At 40.9% G+C, this 26,206-nt stretch overlaps 3 protein-coding genes across 3 annotated transcripts in view; 1 reads left to right on the forward strand and 2 right to left on the reverse strand.

Annotated features, from left to right (window-relative positions):
• znf385a (zinc finger protein 385A) overlaps nt 1-4,339 on the reverse strand; it is a 55,272-nt gene extending 50,933 nt beyond the window's left edge. Inside the window, exon 1 of the mRNA XM_058643389.1 lies at nt 4,067-4,339. Coding sequence (XP_058499372.1) covers nt 4,067-4,079 — 13 coding nt within the window. The 5' untranslated portion in view covers nt 4,080-4,339. The remainder of the gene's footprint in view (nt 1-4,066) is intronic.
• A 2,123-nt stretch (nt 4,340-6,462) lies between these two features.
• On the forward strand, nt 6,463-8,138 carry birc5b (baculoviral IAP repeat containing 5b). The gene is made up of 4 exons (XM_058643392.1): nt 6,463-6,675; nt 7,318-7,427; nt 7,756-7,873; nt 7,978-8,138. The coding sequence occupies exons 1-4, from the start codon at nt 6,550-6,552 to the stop codon at nt 8,065-8,067; spliced, it is 444 nt and encodes a 147-aa protein (XP_058499375.1). The 5' UTR covers nt 6,463-6,549; the 3' UTR covers nt 8,068-8,138.
• Nucleotides 8,139-13,744: 5,606 nt separating this feature from the next.
• neurod4 (neuronal differentiation 4) lies at nt 13,745-16,541 on the reverse strand. Its single transcript, XM_058643167.1, has 2 exons — nt 16,387-16,541; nt 13,745-15,532 (listed from the first exon to the last, which is right to left on the reverse strand). Exon 2 carries the CDS (start codon nt 15,521-15,523, stop codon nt 14,459-14,461), a length of 1,065 nt encoding a protein of 354 aa, XP_058499150.1. The 5' UTR covers nt 15,524-15,532; nt 16,387-16,541; the 3' UTR covers nt 13,745-14,458.
• Between the last annotated feature and the right edge of the window lie 9,665 nt (nt 16,542-26,206).

Here is a 26,206-nt window from a genome sequence, read left to right on the forward strand (position 1 = left end):
ATGATGAGTCACGGGAAAGTGAGAAACAGAGAGCAACCTTTTGAAAGTCACGCAGCCACAATGTTATTTGGAAGCTCAGTGCTTAAGAGAAGACTTGACAAAGCTGTCAAGAAATTAATCCCCTTGGGCAGGCGTGCTTGCAAACACACATACAAACACGTGAGCCAGTGGCCACAGAAAATGCCCCCTCCACTCACTCACACTCACACACACACACACACACTCTGGCTGAGGCTGTGAGTCACAGAGTGTTGAAGTGAATACTAAGGAGGCTGACCCACACCACAGTAGCTCAAATGCACACATTTAATCCATTGTATGTAAACACTGGCAAGTTTAAGGGCCACAAACGTCCACACAAAACTTGGACAGATTTTAACCAAATTTGATTGGATTAAAGTTAAAGTTGTCGTTTTTGTGGAGCATGCAGCTCTTAGTTAAGGTGCACAAAAACCTTCCCATTTTCAAAACAATGAAATAAGAAAGTGGCCAAACATTTTACAAAAGTGAAGTAAATAACTTTTACCCAGTGAGTCAAATACACATCAGGTCTAAAAAGAGGACTGAGGCCATGACTGTGTGTGTGTGTGTGTTTGTGTGTCAGCAAAAGAGCTGAGATAGGGTTTCCTCATTAGTTGTGTTGGTATCAATAATTCAGAGCCGGTCCTTGTTGGCGTTCAATGGGCCGAGTGCTAATGTGCTGTCAGGCCAACAGGGGCCCAGGGCCCAGCGCCACTTTAATGGGTGTCATGATGAGAGGGTGAAATCGGAGCGGGGAGATTCTGTAACATCTTTAGGAAAGAAGAAGGAAGGAGAATAGGACAGAGGAGAGGAAAGAGGGTGAGAGCCACTATAGGAGAGGACAGATGGCATTTTTTTGGACAGGTATGTGAGCACAAAGGTGATAGGGAGACATGGGGAAAGAGGGAAACTGGGTTATTATGTCCTCTTTATTTGCCTCTAGGTAAAGATTACTCATTGTGAAGATGATGCACTGACCTCTATCACTTCTTAATGGACGGGCATCATAAGGCACATTTTGAAGGGCCAGTATAGAGGAATTTTTTCAATGAATATGAAATGTCATTATTTCTTTTGCCATCTACTTGAATTGCTTGAAGGCAACAGAAAAATAAATTGGAAAACATGGTGAAGCTAAACTTTGCATGTCCATAATTTCCAAGTGCAAGTACATTTTCGAATAAATTGGTAAACCATTGCAAAATATATGAAAAGGAATTTCCTTTGAAAAAGCTGCTATATATTAACATTTCATTTATTATTATTCATATATGATAAACTGTGTGCATGACGCTTTCCAAAGTTTTACATGTTCAACTCACTCGAATTTCCATTGAAATTATTAGATTAATAATTACCTGGACGAGTGTCAGTAAAACACTGTTCAGAACTTTCAAGAATTATCAAAAAGGCACTTAAAGAATATTTATAGAGAACTATAAGCCACCGTGATTAAAAAAAAAAAAAAAACCTGGACTGGATTAATTTTAAACTTCCAGGCAAACAAACAATTCACTTAGCAGTTTTTCAAAACAAAGAAGTGAGTCGCAAAGAATTCACTCCTGGAAAATGTAATAAGATTTATTTGTGTGGTTGCATTTCTAACATTGTGTTTTCTGTAACAGTTAGACTTTTATGATTTGTTGTGCTTTCCTTTTTGTTGTTGTGTTTTATTCAGATGTTTAATTGTGTGTGTAGTATACAATTATGATAGTTGGTGAAATCCCACGGTATGTTTATATAAACCCAAACAAATACAAGTTTTGAAAGGCCCTGGCATATTAGACATATCTTTTACTGGTTAATCCATACTGCCCTCTGCTGGTGTAAACCCATCAATGTGATGTCAACTCCCCATAAACAGCCATGGGCAAATCTCTCATACTACTTTTTTTTTTTAGCAGCACTGTTACTAGATTAAACGTTCTATAATGAAAAATGATGCCATGTCAACATCTACAGAAGTAAATGAAGGAACCAACAAGTCACGAGGCAGCTTGTATAGCCTTGATGGACTGTCAGATTGAATCAGAAATCAGATACCGTGCTCAAGCAGAAGTCTATAGAATATATAGAGCAGACTTGATAAAGCAGCATGTGTCAATATTGTTACTGGACAAAAACATCTTCTGAGTGATGAATTCGACAAAGCGCAGAGTCTGTACAGCAGGTCAAATGTAAAAGTAATGACCGCTGAGTGTGAAAAAAGTCTTACAGAGACAAAGCCGTGCAGCAATAGTCTGCAAGAGATATATCGAAAACCTGAGGGGAAGAATACATCAAACTCCACCAGAGGTGGAGTGCTATAATCTGTCTTTTTCATTCATTTCTGCAGGGAAAACACACAATCTACTCACTGGAATCACTGCCCAACAGACTCTAACTTACGTCCTCACAACAGCTCAAAGCTGCATTTGTTAAACCTAAATTGTAGTCATATTTCATGATCTGGGGCCTAGAGTCATTTTAGGGCTGTTCACAAATGTTAATTTATCCATTTTCTTCCTCCACTGTGCACTTGTGTGACATAAGGAAAAAGATCCCTGATGATACAGAGTCTGCACCTAGGTCACATATCAGGCCTTGGGTGTCTCCTGGCACTGTGGTGGGGAATTTAGAGACTGTCTTCGAAGGTCAAAGGTGAGAGGGCTAGGCAAGCGTCAAGAAGCATACTCGTACTTCCCTTCTTAATGTGGCAAAGCTTTTACAGAAGCCTATTAGGCTATGAAAGTAATTCTCTTCCAGTCTCTCTTGCTCTCACCATTTCTCTCTGATTCTCTTTGTGTCTCTTTTTCACAAGTAGGGAAACTATGGGGTCAAAAAAAGACCTCTGCGTTGTCCTTGAGCTGAGCTGAGACTGCAAGTCTGACAGTTACACATATCCGTTTACAAATGTGAGGGATAATCATCTCCCTAAATTTAGACTATTGATCAGGTATGGATATGTGCAGGAAATGTGGTTTGGCTGTACTGTATATTTCCCGTGCATTCCCTGTTCCAAAGGAAAGGCTTCATAAAATCAGGATTGAAGTGGGATATTTGTTGCTCAGTGAAAGGTGGAGAGAAACAATGCAATGTGAGGTGCTAATGAGATCATGGATGAGCAAATGTTCCTAAAAGAAACAAAGAAAACAGTCTGCTTTTCCTCATTTTATGCCATGGCAACATGTTTATGATCAGAATGTAATCGAATATATAGAGAGAGAGACCCAAATTCTTTTGTGTGCACAGGTGGGTGTGCCGGTCCTGTGAATCCACGCCTGCCTATGAGACGGAGAATGTTGATGTTGACTGTCACACTCTCACACCTCCCTGGCATTTTACACCAACACAGGAGCACAGTCTTTCTTTCCAACCACAGTGAAATCACATGTCTGCTCTATAACTGCTTGCAGGTCATACATGCTGAAATGTTGCTGCTGCTTTCACTCGCCTTTATATTTTGGCCAGACAGTTATTTGTGCATATGGTCAATCACGTCCTTGCTACAACATATAATCTCCCTTGGTTTGATTGATTTTTCTTATATTATATCCAACAAACAAATACAAATGGTGCACATGTTACAAGTCTTGCACGAGGAACCCTTTTTCCTAACGCACATGGACACACATACAATACGATAAGCTTTTCCCAAATGTGCATGTTAAATATGGATGTGATGGCAGTTGAGGACAGGTGGAGCTGTCAGGACAGTTGTCAGCTCTACGGACACATGTGCTGTATATGTTCATGCTGAGAGTAACGGTAGTCACGTAAAACAGACACTACACACATTTGTCTGGTCATTTATTGAGATTGAATTGTGTTGTGTGTATTTATTAAATACATATATATATATATAAATATATATATATATATATATATATATATATATATATAAAAATCACGCATATAATAATGACAATCACAAAGTGAAGGAAGTGTGACTTCCTCCCTTTTAGGACAGCACTGTATCACTGTAAATGACAGCAGTCAAATACAGTAGCAGTAGATAATCAAAATAATAATAATAATAATAATAATAATAGGTTAGATTTCTTACCTGTGCTCCACATCGATTGTCCTCCTTTTAAGCTTACTGAGTCCAATCTCCAAACTTATACAGGCAATCTGAGTCCCAATCTCTCTTCTCGTGTCAACTGACCCAGGCTCCTCAGATATAAAAAATAAATTACCTAAATAATCTTCCGTTGTTCTCATTTAAAAAGATTCTGTTCACTGTGTATGAAAACAACATAGCATTACACCGGCAAAGGCAATGTAAAGGACAAGTGGAAATAGAGACCATGAAGACATTGTCACCTCCCCTCCACCTCTCTACATCCTATCTCCTCCCTTCCACCTCTCTCCACCTTACCCTCTCAGCCGTGTGTGAAAACAAAGCTGGAGCAGGAGATTCCAGCAGCTAATCGTGGCAGAACTTACTGAGTGTGCATGGGCACTTGTGTCAGAAGGAGAGAGTGGAGCGTTGAAGGAGGGTAGTCAAATGTCAGTGAAGGCATACGGAAAAAGGTACAGTGAGATAGAGTTACCGAGAGAACAGACACATTCACCAGTGGAAAAATTATAGTACAGCACACATTTCCAAGTCAGAGTGGACGTCCATTTAGGAGACGGAATATTACAAAAAAATTACTTAAACTGTCAAAATAACCTGTATTTAACTGAAACTCTACAAAGGTTTCCACTGGTGCCATATGCTACATGCACTTTTGGCACCAACCATGCAAAGGCAGGAGGTGAACCTCACGCCTAGAAAACACTATACGTGAAAAACAGTAACACACACCTGCAGAAATTCAGAGGTAGATGTAATTCTGCTGTGTCCACAGAATATAAGCAGGTAGCCACCAAACATGGCCCACTCCGACAGCCAATTCACTCAAGGCCTGTGGCTCACTTGTGTCTCCTATCACGGAGCTGCCAACTACAAGTTTCATTTACATGGAGTCAAAATTCTCAGCCTAATAAGCGGACACACTGTGTCTCCGCTCTCCAGCAGAAGGAGAACAGGACCGCAGTTGAGAGTTGTAAGCACATTTCAACACCAAGGATCCAAAGGGAGTCGTGTTACAGAGACACAGTTATGAACACACTGGTGAAGTTTACACCTCAACCAGTTACATTACACAAGTGGTTTGGTGGTCATCATGTTTTGTTTACTTTTACATTTATCAAAATAAAATCAAATAAAATGCATGTGATTTAATTAGAACCCCTGATCATTTGATTGCAGTAATGATCTTTCTGAGGACATTTTCAGTTTGTTTAAAGTGAAAGCAGAGAAGAAGAAATGAACTCCCTTTGAATTGTTCATTGCAGAATAATTGTTCAGCAAAAGACATCCGTAAATTCCTCTCAATCGCCAACAGGGGGTAGTAAAGTTACCCCATTTTGCACATTACTGGTGTGTGCCAAGTTAAATTACTTATTAATGCAAGTTCACATTTTCAAAGACCATGCAGGCCATAAAATGACCCTAACACGATTCTGCATGAGTGTTTAGGAATTAAATTAAGTTCAATTGGTGATTAAATGAGGCTTCTGAAGTTAGATCCTCATTTTTATTAATTTTTAAAAGGCTTAACCTTCTGTTGGCGTTGGTATTATTGTGATTTATGTTGGCAAATGTGTGTTGTTTATGTAAGTCTTTATAGAGAAAGACTGTTATACACTATAAAGCTATAAATGCTGTTACTGAAACGAGATGAGTGCATTGTACACAAGTGCACCATCTTGTTTATTAAATGTTTGTGTAGAACATTTTAAACCCACAAATGCAAAATATATTGTTTACACTTCCAGTACTGTGCTACATAAACGTAAATACAGAGGTGGAAAGTAGATTTTCTACATTTGTAATTTTACTTAAGTCTGTTTTTTTGAAGTAGTGTTCCTGAGTGTAAAAATGTTGGCCTGAATTAAAGAAATATTAATAATTAATAATAACTTTGGCAGTGAATGATGGTCCTCATCAGGTGAGTTGGCGTCAATTAATGTCCCTGAGTGAGTGAGAAAGTTGAAGAATTTGTGACCTTTGACCCATTTTGACTGATACATTACGTGTTTACATGTTTTATTTTGTTCAGTCATGTGCGATTTGTGTTGCCTTGTCCTTTTTGCACGACACAAGAAAGAACCCCAAACTTGTTAAAATGTAACTAAGTAACTTTTACTCTGAGTACATTTTAAACAAGCTACTTTTTTTTTTTACTTTAACTTGAGTACATTTTTGGACCAGTACTTTTACTTGAGTGATATATTTCAGTATTCTTTCCACCTCTGCGTATATATATACTGTGTATATATATGTATATATATATATATATATGTGGTATAGAACCATATATCAGTCCAGCTCCACCCATTTCCCATCACAGCCACGCCCTCCTCAAACATGAGCAGGCTAATCATACAAAACTGACATCACCTGTGGAAGCGTGCAGGTCCTCTGAGCTACATTCTCATCAGCACTCACACTGTGCATCACACACACATTAGCTTGAGCCTGGGTTTGCTGACGCTATGGCCAGCATCGATTTATTGAGCACCAGGTTTTCCTTTTATGACAAAATGTACAGTCAAGATTTACGAGAACAAAGCTTTGTTGACTGGCCATTTAGAGGCGAATGTAACTGCACACCTGAAACGGTAAGAGGTCTTAACAGCTAAAAGAGATTTGGAAAAATATCAATCTACTATCTGTATTCCGACAATCAAAAGAGGAGTTTGTCTGCAGAGACGGCGCTGAGAGTAAGACCTGACCGGCATGAATGTGTAACCTATTCCCTCAAATTTCAGACATGTGTCAGACTTGAGCACATGGCCCAATTTAAATGAACCTTCTTTGTGAGAGTAATTATTGATAGCTTACTGCAGCTATTTATCCAAGGCAATGACAGGTTGTGAGTTACAGTTAAGCAGGTGCAATATTAAGTTTCAAATGCATCAGATGTCCGGTGCACATGCCCCTCCTTTTACCCACCCTGTTCTTGACATGATGGATTAGCTGCTGACACCTCACTTGATGAGCAACACTATACGCCATGTTACCAGCTCATAATCTCCCCATGACTCAAAAGTTGATCATCCTGTGGTTTAATTCTCACTGTCATTCGACTTCCTTTAACTCTGGCCGTTTTTGTTCTTACTACACTTGTCATGTCACTGAGTTTTCAGCACACAAACACCCTTAATTTAGTGTTTGGCTTGTATTCTGTGTAACTTTGTCTGAAAAAAGAGAACAAAAACAGTGTGTGATGTTAAGACATCTGTTGCTGTTTGTCTTTGCAGATGGCCAACGCCGGGTTTGTCCACTGTCCAAGCGAGAATGAGCCTGATGTTGCGTGCTGTTTCTTCTGTCTGATTGAGCTTGAGGGCTGGGAGCCAGATGATGATCCCTGGTGAGGAAAACATGTCAGCTTATATACACTTTGCCTTAAAAATCTTAACCTGATATGAGCCTTGAGTCAGTAAAGAATGTTTTGCCAGTACTGAAAAGGGATTCATTGACTTAGGATCTCAAATTACATCCATCTGTCCTATTCACAACTGTAACATATAGAGTTGAGTCTATGGAAGGACATCACCATATGAATGAAATGACAATGTCATTTTAAACCCTTCACAGATGCTTATGAGCTGCTTGAGTTCCGATATAATCCAATATTGCTCTAAGTGCTACTTTCCATGTCAATAATTATATTTGTATCTCATTTATGTCCTGCTCAGGAGCGAACACATAAAACGTTCGCCTCACTGTGGATTTCTGACAATGAAAAAGGATTTCACTGAGCTGACTGTGGCTGAGTTCTTTGGCATGGAAAAGGAGAGGCTAAAAGTCTACCTTGTAAGTGTCCTGTCTGTGTAATCTGTATGAAATTAGTTGAGGATTAATCCAAATACTGACACCGTGGAATTGTTCCATGTTTTGCTTTTTCTATGTTTTTTTAGAGAAAGGTTTGTCATAAGAAGATGGCCTATTTCCGGGATGAAATAGACCAAATGCTCGAGAGTCTTCAATCTCAGCTGGACTCCATATGACTGAAATTCTAAATTCATTGCTACACTATGACAGTTTAAATCAATAAAGTTTTGTCCATTGTTACATTTTAGATGAAGTATTGTTTTTGACCACAAGATGGTGCTTTTGCCCTGTTCAGCTTCAGTTTCCACATGCAACTTTTATTTTTATTTTTATGGAGTTCCCAATTCTTATACCACAGTCTTCACAAAGGCAGGATGAAATGATAGCACACATGGTGCAGGGTTACAATGTGCACTATATTCCCTTTTTACAACTAAATACTTACCATTTTCCAGAACGCGCCACCATCTCTACCACCTCTATTCAAACCTTGACCCTGGACAGATGGCTTGAAGCCCCTCCCTCTCAATACCAACTGTTGCCCCAATAACATCTGTTACATATAGGGGGACGTGTGCACTGAGAGGGCTCACCAGGACACTTGTCTTGCCCCGTGAGAGAGAGAGGACAAGACGAGGAAACAGTGAAGGATGCTACAGCTGACAATGGGAAGTGTAGGAAAGGTGCTCATGCAGGAAACGCGTTGTAATGCTTCACTCTCCCTATAGAGCCTTCAAGACCAAATGTATAACATCAAATTATTTGCTAAAAGATGGTATAAAATCTTGATATGTGTGGGTCTTTTCTTTATGTGACACAAACATGAAGCTGGTCTTAGTTTGTGTGACTCTCTTCCACGTCTGATGAGCGCTTGGCTGGATGAAGTGCAGGATTAAAAAGATGCAATCCCTCCTTCAACCATCCACTGTTCTGGATTAATGCCTAATGTAACGCTCTGGCCACTGAGCCCAGATCAGCTGCTTAATTCTCTTTTATCCACTCGCTGTAGAACAAATTGAAGAGACGTTTTTAGCCAAAAAAAGTAAATCGGTGATGTAACATTTGTAATGAAACTTCTTAAGTTTTCAGGACTCGGTTGTGCTGCAATGGTTGGAAGGATTCATTTCACAGTATACTGTATATGTATCCATTTATATGATTTATCTCTTAATGTTTTATAGTAGCGTATATTGTTGATTCTGATATGCGATTGCTGTTATTTCTATTTTTGTATTATTTGTGCAGCACTTTGGTCAGCTGAGGTTGTTTTGTGCTGTAGACGCACTTTGTCTACACTAAACACCAACTAAAGGAATGGAATACAAAAAGGTTACTGGTGAGATGCTGACATGTATGCAAGTGTTGAAATATTTGCATAAGTACACAGATCATAACAGTAATTGCTTAAGTAACGGTAATCAGGGCTTTTAGCCACATACTATGTCAATCCTCTTATGCATGCTTCAAAAAAACAAAGACAATGGTATGGCTTCTGTCCACGTGAAGCACAGATGTGATAACTATGCTTATCTGTGGGAATGTGCACCTCTGTTGATTTGATTGGATCACGAGTGTTGAGAGAATTTTGCTTCATGTGTTTCCCACCCAGTTTTTTTTATGCAATTATAATTATAAACCCATTTCATTTGATGACATAGTGATTAAGCTAATAGAATCCACATTTCACGACTGCATGTAGATTTGGTTGTTTGATTCTAATTAATATACTGTAACAAAAGGTTTGCACCAGTGGCCTCTTGTGCACTTTTCTAATGAATGATTTTCTGCTAAACAAAGTGTAAACAGTGAGTATAGCAGATGGACAAATGGACAGATGTTACTAACAGAAAGTTTACAACCTGAGGTTTCCATTAGGCCCCATCTGTTGCTCCTGTGGCCGGTACCTCCCTCTACCCTCCTCCAATGCCTCTCCTATCCTCATCAGCATCTATCACAGGAACTCATTGGCCTCACGCTCCACACACTGCGCTGGCCTCAATTAATGACTTCAGCATTTAGCCTTTCCTGACCCTCAATAAACAAAGGCTAAATATGCAACTTTTTATCACTTCATTAAGGATTTAAATGCTGTTCCCACTCTTTTGTTTATTCAACACTGAAAAGCATGATACAAAGCAGGACCAATAGTTGTAAAGGTTGGCATATACAAGCCAATACTTTAAGAGTGATTCTGACCCTGTACCATGTGTCAAGATCATGGTGAATTTGCAGACAGATGACAAATCAAAGGGAGTTACTCTTCTTGCATCACAATTGGTAAGAATATAAAATCCCTCTTCTGTTTTTCCCCTCTTCTTCCTCCATCTCCAATGTTCTCCCACATATCTAGCAGTGTGGCATGCTGGCTGTGAGCTCTCTCAGCCAGCACAGCCCTCCTACCTTGGCTGTTTTTTGTGCCCTCTTCCAAAGGGACCTCCATCTGTCCCTACACTCAGCCCATTGTGGTGTCCCAAAGCCCAGCAACTTCTACAATGCAGTGGGCGTGCATGGGGGGGCAGAGTAAACACGACAGCATCCAGATCCCATTAGAAGCTCTTTAACTCCTACACCCTAATACTCTCAGAGAACCCTGGGAGGAGAAGGCCCACCCCTCATCCTCATGTGCACAATATCACCTTTTACACCCACTCCCATAGGTAATGAGTCTGCAAGCTGCCCACTGTCAACCCCCCCCCCCCCCCCATGAATATCTATTTCTTTCTCCTTTTCTCTTATACCACAGTTGAGCAAGGCTTTATAATACTATTATTTACATTTTACTTGAAGTTGAATGTAAGCTGTAATTCATCGTTTTAACCCAGCAGAATTTAGTTTATACTTTATATTTTGATAGACAGAACCAGGAACAACAAAATCCAAAAATGAATTTTCTTATTTATATCAAAGTGCTTGGAACCGTGACAATGACCAAGTTGAACCTCATTAATTTTCCTCCCTCCTTCAATCCCTATATCGTCTCATAATGCCAGCCTCACAATTTCTCATTGTTTTCACTGGTATTTGCCCAAAATGTCTTTCTTCTACCATCTGCTTGGGTTAAAGGGTGTCTGTTTCGGGGTGCACGCCGCCTCTTATTTTGGGCACTCTTATCCCTGTGCACCCCACAGAGGTGTCTGTGCGCGTGTGTATGCTCTGTGGCCTACGGGGGGGGCGGGGGGATCACTATGTTTGTCCCAGCTTAAAGGCAGAGGGATTACTGGCACACAGGCACTGATTAAAGCCTTCCAGCCTCCTATGGCCCCATTAATACTATCTTAATCACAATGCTTTATCCCTCCATCTCACTCCTATGGATCAGGACCTTTTTCATTTTAGTGGAGGCAACTCTTGTTTTGCCAGTGGATTAAATGTGCTGCATACAGACTAAAATATAAACTAATGAGAGAGTAAGCTTCACACAGCAATTCAAAGTTAAGATGTGCATGCTACTTGCAGTAAAGGTTCATATTGTGTATCTATAATTTAATGCATCTAAAAAGTTAAAACCATAACTACACTAATGGCTTATACATATGTGAAATGACCGTACTCTCCCGGGGGACTGAGCTACAGGTCGTGCTCTGCTGGATGCCTCCTTGGCCAAGAGAGCATTTCAGTGTGTGTTCTGTCATTTTGAAGAGGCTGTCGTGTACACACTCTCTTTATAGATAAGATCCACTTAGTAGTACTTTGCACCTCATTTCAAAGTATTTTACAGTTTGACCTTCAAGCTTCACCACTGCAATTCTTCCCTATATCGGTCAAAAAAGGTCTCTCATAACTTTTCCCAATTTCCAAAGACTGTCCCGTAGCTTGTAATCTTGTATCCAAAGGTAATTTACGGGGATTATTTCCATATCCACCCACTCATGTATTTGGACTCAGAGGGATAATCCATACCCTGCCCCCCATTTTTAAAAAAAAAAAAACAAAACAGGACAGACACAAAGAGAGTGTACGCCAGCTAAACTCTGCCAGTACTTTCTCACAGGCCAAATGTCTGCCTGTGTGTAAAGCTATGTGTCACTCCTATGCCAAGGCTGACACCCAAGAGCACAGGGGACAAACTTGTGAATGAGGAGCAAGGACCTCCCTCACCTCTGCTGCCCTTTCCTTCTCTTTCCTCTTCCCCTTTCCACCCCAACACACTGATTCCTCTTTCCGTCTCTCATTCCTCTCTCATGCTCTCACTCTCCTCTCCTTCCCTCGCTCTCTCTCTGCAAATTGGCCCAGCTGTCCATCAGCCCCCCCGCAGTTCCCCCAGCTGTCTGCCCTCCCTTAAACGAGAAACCCCGCAACAATACAGGTCACAGGTCAAGAGAAAGAACAGGCTGCGCTCACAATGGACCAGTGGCGCCCGGTAAAACAATCGCTCCCTTTTTCTCTTCTAGCCTTTCTCTACTGTTGCCAGGACTGGAAAAGACAAACCTTTGGAGGGCTCACTAAATAGGGGAAAAGTAGTCCTGCACAACAACCTCCCAGGCACATTCCCCTCCTTACAATAGCCTGAAGGACCACAGTGATCAACACACTTGTGCACATCAGTGCCTGCTCTCACCACTCCATTTTTGCACTCTGCCTGGTTGTTTGTTTATTTCAAGAGCCGTCATGTCCTTCAACGTAATCATTAAAGTCAAAACTGACACTTTTGACATTAGTTGAGTGATATATAAATGTGTGTTACTGCTTACAGCTAATCTGGAAATGCTTAAGAACACTGATAATAACTTTTATGACCTCTGTGTTGAAATGTGAACATAAAACCACCTCTTTAACTTTTTTCATTGAATGTAAGCTGTAATTAATGTTTTTAACCCACTAGAATTTAGTTTATAAAACCACTCTACTGTTTTTAGAAGTTTGAAAAATAATACTGGAAAGGGGATTTGATGAATGTATACATATCTGCATTCGTGTGATGTTTCTTTAAACAAAAATCTGGTGCTTTTCTCTCTTTCAGTCCATGCTGATGAATTCTTTGAAATGCCTCTTGCCCTACAGTGTTTTGGCATAAGCTGGATGGGAAACTGTGTCATGTGGGAGAGGACGCAAACGATATAGAAGTGGCATGTTCACCTGTTCCCCAGAGCTGTTTTCCCATGGCCCACAACAGCCTCCTGCCTGACCCGATACAAATCCTGGAGCGAGCCATTGAATGGCATCACACACACACACACACACACACACTGCAACAGACCTCTATTATTCCACTAACTTTGTCTTGTATACGTTCACTGGGTTTAATAGACAAACAGAACATTTTTTGACCTCTTAGCCATTAATATATTAAATTATAATTCACACATAGAGGAGGGATTGCACAATATTGCAATAATACTGAATATAGATGTCTGTCTTTTCATGTGTTTTATTTCTGCCCTTTTCATTTAGAGCCTATGTTTATATTTTGCATTTAGCAACATGTTTTCTACTTTAATATAATGTATATGTTTACTGCCTTCATCGTTTGCACTAATAAGGATTTCTATTCTGTTATATTCTGTTAGTGAAATGAAAGGATCAAAACTTTTCTTTACATTTTCTTTTGGGTAAGATTCCAGCTCAACCTTATTAGAAAGTTGCATATAATATATGTGGTTTTAGTTGAAACTGAGTGTGTGAAAAAGGAACTGCCAGGGTCAACTGCTGTTGATTAATCTGTTTAAAATGAATAAACTGGAACATAAAACTAATTTCAATTTTGAAATTAAGTCAGACTATATTCTATACTAATAAGCATGTGACCAATGCAATGTGAAAGGGTATAAAGGAGATTGTTGTACTATGTTGAAGTTCTATATGAAGGCAACTGGAGTAAACACATTGGAAATCATTGTTACTATGGAAATAGCATATAATATAAGAATATTTATTCAATTAAGTGCGAAACAGCAAAATATTTACAACAGTACAGAATGACAACAACTGTGACACCAAATGAGCAAGTTCCTGAAAGACCTCCAATAAATAATTAAATACAGTACAGCTGCCAGTGACTGGCAACAATGAAACGGTGAAACAAAAACAGAATATAAAAAAAGGACAAAAATGTATCAAAATAAATATTAAATACAGATATAAATAAATGCATTGTTTTTCCCTTATGACGAGAAGGACATTGGCTGTAGGCCTCAGTGCACAATTTAGGATGGATGAACTCCTTGGATATCAGGACAGTCAGAACGTTTGGGAAAGTTTTCATGTTTTTGTTCAAACTCCTCACATCACAAATATCTGTGTGATGCTTGAGGGTAATTTGGAAACTAATCTTTAGTTTCTCTGCAACAACTGCTGGGGGAAATTTATAAAGAAATACTTTAATCCAAAGATCAGCATTTGATAATAACAAAACAGAATAAATAAAACAATAAAAGTTATGGGTGCATGTTTGTATCAGGTAGATTGAGTTGAGGTGACGAGTCTCTCTCTCTCTCTCACTCTTTGAGCATTCAGTGCTCTCCCCGAGATCTAGACAATTAGTAAATTCAAACCTTTCTTTTCTATACAGAATAACCTTGACCATCGTTTTTACAGCAATATATTGATCAATCACACATCCTCTCTATTTCAGATGTTACCAATCTGACCCGTGACCAAGTGAGAGGGAGCGAAGGAGTCAAAGGCCACATCCAGTGGGAGCTCATAACGTGATGCCTGAAAAAGTGGATGGCTCGGAGGCCCACCAGGTAAGCCACCTGTCATCGAGGAGGGGTAATGGTGCGACAATAGGTAGTGGGCATGGTGGCTCGGCTGGGTTGTGTAGTTCCTCTCTGACTCATGGGGAGAAGGCTCCTGCTTCAGGGCAAAGTTGCCGCTGATGCTGAGGGGAGGGGTGAGGGGCCCGTCGTACGGTGGGGTGCCACTGCTGCACTCGTTTGAGGAGGGGTTGTCATATACAGGTCCCTTGAAACCTTTCATGTGGAGGAGGTGGGATGCCTCCAGGGAGCCATAGGGGGGGCTGGGAAGGCCTGGGGATGGGTAGCTGAGGGGATGGCCAGCCTGACCCACTGCACCACCCGCCCCGGGGCCTCCACACTTGTCGTCCAGCTTGTTGAGCATCATCGGACTGGGTCCCAGCTGCAGGCAGCCGGCTACAAGGTTACTGGTGGGCTGAGACAAACCTTTGCACAACATCTCCATAAAGCCATTGCTCTCTGGGGACTGGCCACTCTCCAGCACCTCAGACAGGGCCCAGATATAGTTGTGGGCCAGTCTTAGAGTCTCAATTTTTGACAGCTTCTGTGTCTTGGAGTAGCAGGGCATAACTCTGCGGAGATTATCCAGGGCGTCGTTCAGTCCGTGCATACGGGAGCGTTCTCTGGCATTGGCCTTGACCCGCCGAGCACGAAACCTCTCCTGTCTACCTTTGGTCATCTTCTTCTTCTTAGGGCCCCTCCTTTTAGGACCATTTTCTCCATTTGGTCCGGTCTCATCGTCATCATCCTCTTCCTCTTCCTCCTCCATGTCTTCACTGCCAAGTTCTGTGCAAGAGTGGATCCGGCCCCCTAGAGTCAGACCATGGTGCCCTCTCATCTCTGGGCTTTCCTCTCCATCCTGTGAGCTACTGTCCTCCTGCTCCTCCAGCCAGCCGAGGGAGCTCACCAGCTCATTCCCAAACGGTTTGTTCATCATTTTTTTGATCTGAGGAAAAGCAGCACAAAAATATTCCGTCCATTAATAACACACCCTGTAAATGCATGATGGTCCACTTTAAAAAAATATATATATATATATTTATATATGTATATGTATATATGTATATATATATATAACATTTAACAATTGTGAGTAATGTCCCATGAGTTAGAGAATAAGTGGTCACATTTCAGCACTGCTGTGTGGACAGTTCACTCTTAGAGCATCTAACTCTTTCCCAAAAGAACAGCAAATATTTTAGAAGAAACCCCTGATATTATGTTGTTGTGTACTGTTTGGGGAATATAGTTGGTGAATGATCCCCCGCTGATTTGCAGAGAGCTGTCAATCTGGGACACGACCGGATTTACTCAGCATATAAAACCGCAAGATTAAGTGGGCAATGTAGAAATGAGTAGGACATGTATTGTTTAAAACGTTCCAAAAACCTGTATTTCTCAGTGTTATAATAAAATGTGAACATTGTATAAAGTAAATACACAGAAGCTTTTAAGAACACAGTAAGAAATAGACTGTTCTGTCATTTTAGGGAAACCCAGACCTCAGACAGGGAGGAGAAAACTGTCCCAATTAATTATTGTGCACTAACGTGTAAAAATGGGGCACATTAGGCAACTGAACTTAATTAAATTCAGATGTTAAGGCACATAATTGTCGGACTGTGAGGAAAAAAATGCAATTATAAGATCACTGCTAATACAAGCAAATTCATTTGGTTTATTGATAACCTATTTTGTTAAAGAGCTTATTTACAATTGCAGAGTTGGGTTGTTCAATTTTCAATTTAAATATTATTTAAAGACGTATTTGGATTTCGACCGCAAAATTATTTAACTCACCTGTGTGGAGTCACCAATGTAAAATAAGACAAAAAAGACAACTTGAAAAAGTCCGGCAGCTGAGAGATAAACCCAGAGTCGCTGTGTTCCTCTCTCTCTTCTCTCGTGCTGAACTCTTCTCTCTCAAACATCCATGAGTGCGCACGGAACTTTCATTTGCAAATGACAAAACCCAGCTGATTTTTTCGCCTTAAGCAGCGCCAGCCCCTCCTCCCGGCGCCCCACCCACCACCAACTCATCCCTAACTGTTCCAAACGCGCGTGGCGGGCTCGTGGCCAGAAGTTGCGCCCCAGCCAGTAGGAGTGTATAGAGGACAAATAGAGCGCGCCCCGATGCACGTGCAGAATTGGAGGTCCAAATGACACAGATGGCAGCACGAGAGGCGCGCACCCTGGAAAACAATAAACATGTCATAAATGTGGTCATTGTGGATGATGCTGGGAACGTGTGAGATATTACATCAGAGCACACACTCTAAAACACACTTGCAGGTTTAATTCGCCAATGAATGATAAAAATAAAAAAACAAAACAAAAAACATTTGTCTGAAGCCTAGATCTCTTTACTCCACAGCAATTGTGTTAGTACCCACTTTAATTCCTTTCTATTTTTTTCCAAATATAAACCCTCTACTTCCAAGAGAGATGAACAAATCACTTCATTTTATTTATTTTGTGTGTCTGGTGACTTTAATCTCACAAAATGCGTAGGATGAAAGAAAATGAGGCAGATTCCCTAAAATGTGACTGTTTTCTTTGAACTATACTTATAGAGTTAATTCCATAACATGTTTTATATTTATTTTTTCTGTTGTCTTGGCGGTCCCCCTTAAAAAAGAGGATCTAAATCTCAACTGGATTTTTTCGGATTAAAGAAAAATAATCCTATATTTAAAAAAAGGGGGAAAAAGAACAAAAAAGAACCCCATCTGTGGAGCCAGATCCAATCTCTGGAATGAAAGAATAACACCATGTTTTACTAAACTCTCTTCATTCCTCTAACAGAACCATGATGTATCACAGATGTCATAACGTTTGTTATAATCTGGGTTTGTCTGTCCAGCCAAAATCCGGCAGAAATCACGTGTTGCATTGTTGTGCAATTTAGCCACATTTTCACACTCAAAATGTAGGGCAGAAAGAAAAGAAAAAAACGCCATTCTGTTTCGATGTCGTGTGTTAACCATCCTAATCGATTGTCTATCTCTTCATTAGTCGGTTGGATTAGAAATGTTCCACTTAATTAAACACAGCATTGGCCTGGTCTTCTCTTCGTATAAGAGACGCTCCTCCGTGTGTGCGCATTTAAGTGATTTTGACAGCTTGGTGCGCAGAGAGCAGGTGTGCGCTGTTCACTGACTCATTCAGTTGTTTTCTTTCATTTTTAGCGCCATATTCTGTCCCCACGGACAGTATTATTATTATTGTTGTTGTTATTGAAGTGGTTGGTGCCATGATGGAGAGAGGGGTTCTTTATGTAGCCAAAAAATGAATATAGTGAAAGGCTTATTAAAGGCTATATGTCACATATTCAAAGTGCAAACAGAGCAAGGAAAACAGAAGCAGTTAAAATAAATGAACATTTGCTATACATTCTAGTTTAAACCATTACAGTTGAGTGTTTAAAATAGACTGATTGTTTACCATTAAATATCATGTTCTGTTGTCATTTGTAATTATTCATATATCAGAACAAGGATAATCAACTAATTAACCAACTAACTAACACTAACAAGCACGGACATTGGCTTTTCATGTCATCACAGCCCGTGGAGATCTCTGAGGTATAAACTATATGACGTTTACCGTCTCTAATTGTATCTCAATATTGAGCATTCTCTCAGTTTTGACCACAAATACCGCGGCATAATAAACGCCCGCTTGGCCTCGTGCGTGGCGAGCCGCAGCGCAGCAGGGGGTCTATTCTCATCACTGGCTATTGACAGCCGGGGTCTCGCGAGCCGCACGTGCCCCCACATTGATCCCATTGTGCGCGCGACTGCGCACAGCTGTGCCCGAGACTGAAGAGAGACCGAACATTGCCAACAACCGCAGCATTAGCATGGATCTGCCTGAGTGTGCGATATATTTTGGGGGAAACGAGACGTGGCGTCACGTGACGATTCGGCAACATCGCGTTAAGAAAACAGGCACTTAGCCAACGATTTATTGAACAGAGGTGAACAGATGGTGCGTCGGAGGAGGGGGTTCTCTGAGGAGGAGGGGGGGGGCATCTGTTGCTTGGATGCTCACGCGTCACTCGCTTGTCCAAGATGATGTCTCGTGCTGAAACAGCATTTACTCACCTCGCTAACGGCCCTAATCACTGTTGGTCAATGCCATAAAGGCACGTGAACACAGACAAAGAGGAGGGAGTCTTATGCTGTGTGAGAGTGTGCGCGCGCTATTTATTTCTGGCATAAATGCTGACCGTGTCAGGACCAGTGTGGAGACCAAAACCTGCTCCTAATGAGGAAGGACATCAATGCTTAGGAACTTAAGGCTAAGATTTGAAGATTTGCTTAAGTTAAGGTTAGGTTTGGGCATTACCTGATTATGGTTGCTTTGTGATAACACTTTGGTTAGGCCGTCCAAATGAATGCACAAACGTATGTTGTCTAAGTGACAATCACGTTTGTCTGCTGATGTTTGTAATGTGGACTTTGCTCTATAAATACACTTTACAATTATTATTTATCGTGAATACAGACAAGCAGTTTGTGCAAGTGCAGTTTAAACAATTAGTGCACAGTGTACAAATCTCTCACACACACATTTATAACAAGCTACGGTTTTGAGCCTGAACGGTGAGAACAATAAAGTTTATGATTCAGTCACGATGGTTACATATAGGATCAATGTGTGTCCTCACAAAGCCATATATAGGTACACAAAGCATGCATGCGGACGTGTGAGTTTCTCCATGTGAATCAGATATTGCATGTGTACAGCAACAACTCTAGACTAATGGGATGTGCTCAGTGCTCCCCAGGTACACATGCACCCCTACCCCCAAACACACAACCCTTCTGTCCCATGAGTGTGTGCGTGGCCTTCACCACACCTGCAGCCTGCATGGGGAATTGGAGTCTCACAGTCTCCCACACTCCCTATTGGTTTCCCAAATGACTGACTGACTGACTAATGGTGAGGGAATTGTCCTGCTCCCATTGAAGCAGTAACATAGATAGCTAACCTTCTGGAAGAGGTCACATGAACACATCTGATCTGATCCAACTTTTGATGAGTTTGTATGATTTTAACGATGGAAACAAGAAAAGAGTCATAGGATTGTATGCTTATTGAGGATAATAAATGTATGCGCTTTGGCATGAGCTGTCAAAAATAAGTTCCTCTGTACAGATTTGCCCAAAGGAGTACCAGCCTTACATTAGCTATTAAAGTGCTATCGTTATTAGTGATGGGGTAACCCCCTCCCTTCCAAAAAACACTGCCACAAGTGAGTTGTCTCTCGCTCTTGTCCCCTGGGACTCAGAGTGGAATGGGACGGATTTGTGCGTTGTGCTGACAGATGGGTCCTTGTTCCTGTCTTTTTCTTCATCTCTATCTCCCTCTCCCTCCTTTGCTGAAACACAGACACACTCACAGAGCAAGACTGCAGGAACACAATAGGAATTAAACCTCTACACACATGCGCCCTGGTCTGCTCCTGAAAGCAGAGCCCCTTGTAGTGATCATAAAAGATAGATAGAGTGTGGATTTGCAAGAGGGGTTGGGGCGTTGGGCACAAGGCGGTGGGACTAAAGAGATGAAATTGTATTGTTGCCTTGCTAATATTAAAAGCCTGTGAATATTGATGGGCTGTATGTACATGTTGGTTCAAGTTTTAGATGTGCAGCACATAGAGATTTCCCAAAGTTCCAGTGACTAATTTCCGTGTACATGTACCATGTTGTGGGGGACATCATTCTGTTCACACAGTCACATTATGGGGACTTGTCTTCCTTATGGGGACAAAAAGCACAACACAACCCACAACATAAATTATTATATTTAAGGTGACATGTTGTAAAGTTGGGATGGAGTTATGTTTAGGATAAGCTTAGGGTTAGGCCAGTAGTATGGTTCATTTTATTGAGTAAGTCTCCAGGAAAGGGCCACACGGTTGGTGTAGTTGTTAGCACTCTTGCCTTTGCAGTGAGATGATCCAGGTTTGCCACCCGGTCGGAAACAAGGGCCTTTCTGCATGTTCTCCCCGTGTGTCCGGTTTCCTCATACAGTTCAAAAACATGTAATATGGGTTAGGTATATTGGACACTCTAGATTGACCATAGGTGTGAGTATGAGAGTGACTGGTTGTTTGTCTCTATGTGGTCCTGTGATGGACTGGCGAACTTTCCAGGGTGTACCCTGCCTTTCACCCTATGTCATGACCCTCATGTGGAGGTTAAAGTGGTTGAAGATGGATGGATGAAGTCTCCAGGAAATGACTGTATCTCAATGCAATGTCCTCTGAGGTATGGAAACCAGACTCTGTGTTTGTGTGTGTGTGTGTGAGTGCAACAAGTCCCAGGGCTGCAAATATCTATATTTGTTTCTCTTTGAGGCTGAATATAGTTTTGCACCAGACTTTCCTGAGGGAAACACTGTCTCTGCTGGACACTGAGGAACATTAGTACCATGAGCATAAACACACACATACGTGCACGCAGTGAACCTAAACCAGATTTTAGCCTGCAAATGAAAACTAAGTCTTAAACCTCAAGGAGCACGAGATGTGAGGGCCAACCAAGAGACACAAAAGAGTTATGAAACATAGACTTAAGTGAGATGGCTTTGTGAAAATTGTTGTTGATTCTTTTTAAAAAAGGTTTGGCAATGTTTTTCCCATGTTTCCCAAATTAATAACTTTTAATATGGTGCCTATAGCATAGGTGACTGTTCTACCTGCAGCCTACATGAATCGATGCCCTAAGTGAACAAGTATATATATATATAGTATATATGTATATGTATATATATATAAATATATATATATATGAGTATATATGTATATGTATACATATACATATATATATATAAATAGCTATATAGTGTAGGGATATAATGACTTCAGACCATTTCATAGCCTATATATCTACAGAAAATGGGTTGCTATATCAATAAAATCATGATGTCAACACCTTAGTGTCCCCTTGATCATCAAGTCAGTTTTGATAAGATCTATAGTAAGGTTTTTTTTCGGGCAATATGAGCAGATTGTTTGCAGCTTATTCCTCTTCCTTTGGGCTAATGGATTTGGAACACATTCCAATCGGGCAAAAATACAGCTACAGAATGGGAATCAGGCCTGAGGGCAATTCTCACTAAGTGGGGAGAGAGCCATTAAACAAAGGTGCCTGTGGTTTCATATTCAGGATACTTTACAACCTCCGTCCCAGGACATCAACAGTGTTTTGGGTGAGCTGTTAGAGGGGGCAGAAAAGGGGGAGGAGGATCCATCTGCCATGCTGCCGGTCCTCAGGGAGACGGGCATATCCCAGGGGTGTTTTGGAGAGAGAGGGGCTGAAAGGATTACACCCAACCACTAATCAACGACGGTAATCTGTGGGCCCCCATACAAAATCCCCTCCGATCCAAACAACAATTTGGGACACAAGATAAAACCTCCGTGCAATGGAACATCCATAACTGACGTCGAACAACCTGATAAATGATAGGACAAATACAGGTGATTTTTAATTGGAAGTATCAACTGTAGAGCTGTGATTGGCAAGGAGCCACAGTGTCTCTGTGATCAGGTGCAAGTATCCCACAAGTGGCCTTGTCTGATTCCCAGTGTGACCATTATGCAAATGCTGCAACGAGACAAGCCTGAGACATATACCGTAAATTAGTCTAACGGATAAACGCACTTTTCTAATCAAATCCGATTGCAAAATATGTTTTTATTATATTGCATACTGGTGTATATTACATTACATTACATTACATTATATGACCCAACATGTGGAAATATTAAGTCAATATCTGGGTTTACATTTGTTCACATATGTTTCTCATATTGTTTTGCTCTTTCTTTTTTTTCTTTTGATAGGAATCATGAAAGTGTTTTCAGTTTTCTTGAACATAAACTTCACCTGCTGATAAGTCATATTCAAAGATGTCACAGCAGGAACCTACTCAAGGTGCAGCTGCTGAGGTGTTTCCCTGGCAGGTCACTCAGTGCGGTGAAAGAATAGAAGGGAATCATGTTGCCACTAGTTTCACCGTCCCTTGTCAGTATGGTTTTGATGTCTGGGGCCTGGGTGGGGTTTTGATCTGGATTTGGTGGGTTTAAAGCTCCACAGGACTATAGAAAAAAATGTTTAATGATGGTGCCAGTCCTCCAGGGCATAGGGAACTGGAGCATCCTGGCCTGCATCTCCTCTACCTCCTGCAGTATGCCCATTGGCTAGGCAGCCTCTAAGCTCCCTATCCCCACAGCCTCATTGTTTAGTGGGCCCAGCACTGTCAATATTAAGCCTGGCTAATGTGATCTGGAGGCAGCTGGAGCACCCCGATTATTACCATGACACAGCCGACTGAGGGGTGTAATATCATTAAAAATAAATCAGGTGGTTTGGAGATTTGCAGTAGCGGTGGGAACTCTGAATGGCATTAGGTGGAAGAACTGCCATAATTTCATTAGTCAATTGGGGCACCTCAGAGGATCTGTTGAAACATTTCTTTTAAGTTGGAGTGATTGAATTTGCTTTCACAACACTGCACACAAAATTAAAGATTAGGAAAATTACGTTTGATGATGTTTTGGTTGTTTGTTTACAAACATGACTAATAATTTTGTAAATGAATTCTACATCCACTAATGATGCAGACACTTATTGTGCAGACTGACATTCAAATGTCCTGATAATCTATTAGAAAGCAACTATATGGGATATTCCTGTATTATTAGCCTCGTGTGGTGGATTATGGTTACAAATGATGAGGGAAACGTGAGGCACTGCTAATCTTCTTAAACTCTTTGACACTGAGCTGTCTGCTCGGCAGACTCAACAGCGATGAGCTGGCACAGTGAGCAGTGTGAAGGCGGAGTGACAGCATCCATTCATCCATTCATCTATTCATCTATCTATTCCCCCAAATAAATAAAAATCCTTTCAAACATTGCACCATTATTGTAAAACACACTCACACGCAATCACAATCAGTTTCCATGTTCGATCTGCTGTTCAAGCTTCAATCTGTCAGAAGTGCCGTTGGTCTCGCAGCGAGGGTCTATGTCGCTATTGTTTTGACGCTTGAGCCACATAAACGGTGATTTCAAGGCCCATTGAGCGCGCATTGATTATTGGAGGAGCGAGGAGCGTGACGCCAGGATGCTAGATAGATAGACAGATAGAAAGATAGAACGATTATATGTATATTATACACATAATTATATGATATTATATTTATATTATATTATATTACATTATATTATCATGTTATGACTAACATAATGTTCTTTGGTCAGAAACTTCAGCTTGATACATGCAAGTTCAACGGATTTGCGTGGCTTCCTGTTGTGTCATGGTGACATCTAGTGGTGCACATTGGGACTACACTTTATCTCGAGTTTTAATTAGGTTGCAAGTACAGGCTATATATACAGATATGAGTCCCACAGGGCAAAACATACAGTATGTTCTGGAGTCTAATTGTGGCTCAGATCGTGGTGTGAACTCATTCATACCTTAGTGTTGAATTCCTCTGTGTTTGTGCATGTAGTTTCAGTGTCAGCCACTCTGCAGGAAACAAGAGGAAGTCAGTATCTGCAGGAGCAAATAAAGCATTTATTCCATCAGCAAAGATAGAGCAACTGAGAATTTGAATTAGTATTTTTTGCACACACACACACCAATTAGTGATAGTGAATTTGACCTCTGCATTTAACCCATCCTTATTACACACCAGTAGCGAACACACACAAGCCAGGAACAGGAGCAATGGGCAGAGTGGTATCATTGTGAAGGTTCTCAGTCATTCAGGTCATGGTCATCTTTATTCATAAGTTGTAGGCAACTTTATTTATTTTTTTTACCTTTATTTTACTACGAGGTCCTTTTGAAATTAAATCTCTTTTTTGAAGGAGACCTGGCCGAGAACACTCTTCTGTTACACAGTTTGTCAGTAGAGTTTTGAATTCACCCAGGGAAATGATATGCTGAAGCTGTAGTGAATTTTGCAGATTCTTCTATGACCAATGTGCAGCTGAGGAAAAAGCTGTTTTACCAAGTTCTGAGTGGATTTTGGGAACTCTGAAAAGGAGCCAATGTGATGAGCGGGAGTTGTACCCACTCCTGGGGACACGAGGCAACACAGATAGATATTTCACCCAATATGGCCTTGTAAATAAATGTGAGCCAGTGCTGTTGCCTCCTTAAACTTAGTGAAGGCCACGAGAGCAGAGCATAAAGTTCACAGTGGTGGGTTCTGAAGGTTTGCAATGAAACATAATGTGTGTGAAAGCTGAAGAAGCTGCATTCATATAAATGCTGTGCCTATAATCCACTCAGGAAAGTTGTTGTATTTAGTTTGCCCACAGTAAACTCCTTAAAACAACTCTTCATGACAAGTTATAAATGGGATATCATATTTGTTCAGTAGATTAGGACTCACATCAAACCTACTTTTACTAACAAATGTGAGACTGATGTAATCTAGGCCATCATCTGTGTGTGATGCTTGACAGAGACGCTCCACTTGGTGCTGCTTCACTGCTGCACTGACACACACTGGCTTTTCTGACCCAAATAAAAGCATGTGTTTGGAGTCACACAGCTCGGCCTGGTTCTTTCTATTTATATCCCCTCTTTATCCAACACTCACTTTCATTGCCACCCCCACACTTTCCTTCACAAATTCGCTCACACAGACCATACATCCACCTCTTCTTCCTCCTCATATAGCTGCGGTTCCCTGAGTATTATCAGCATCATCAACCTGCACCCCTCTCAGCCACCACCAACACCCCTCCACAGGATACTGACACACTTTATTTCATAGCTTGCTAACTCCCCGAAGCAGACATATCGAGAGTGGGTGCAGATATTTCAGATCATCCGTTTTCTAAGGCAGTAGGAATGGCCCCTAAACGAGAGTCCTCCATCAAGAAGTCTCCTTCACCTGTGACCGAAGCAAGACTGGGTCCTCCTTTCCCCTGCCTGTCTGCAGCTCCAGCAGCACCAAAATTAGCTCCCGAGCAGAAGCCTAGGATGCTGCGTCCCTCGGATTCACCATTTGACCCCAGCACTTTAGAGGTGAGTGCTGTTATTTTGTGACATAGCTAATGTGGGGTATTTAAAATTAGTACTGTTGGAAATAATTAATAGCGAACATAATAACTCTCAGCTGTAGGTTGTGATGTAAAAACATCATTTTTAAACTAACTTGCCAGACAAAATGATTTGCATCAAGTTTAATGAGGTAATGCAAAGAAAAGGGGCAATGACTGGGAGGCTGGAATATACTGGTTCCTGCTACAGTATGTGCTGCCTTGTTCATCAGGCAAGTGATTGCATCAAAACAGTAGCTTTAACCCTGCAAGCTATAAACCCATGACTCATTGTCACAGCATACTAATAACAGGAAAAGCGGCTAGTGATGGTATATGAAAAGTGCAATTAAATTTTTTTATTTCATATACAGTGGGCTCCTTGTCCACTCTGTTAAATGAAAACATGGTAAGATTACATCACAGTTTATTTAGGTCAAACCAGGCATAGGTCAATGAGACAGAAAATATTTAAATAAAACAACTCATCTCAATTGCCCACATTAGACTTTGCATGAATGTCTTTTATCTTAGGTGGTG

The sequence above is a fragment of the Solea solea genome, chromosome 11 (assembly GCF_958295425.1).
Source record: "Solea solea chromosome 11, fSolSol10.1, whole genome shotgun sequence".
Lineage (NCBI taxonomy): Eukaryota > Metazoa > Chordata > Actinopteri > Pleuronectiformes > Soleidae > Solea > Solea solea.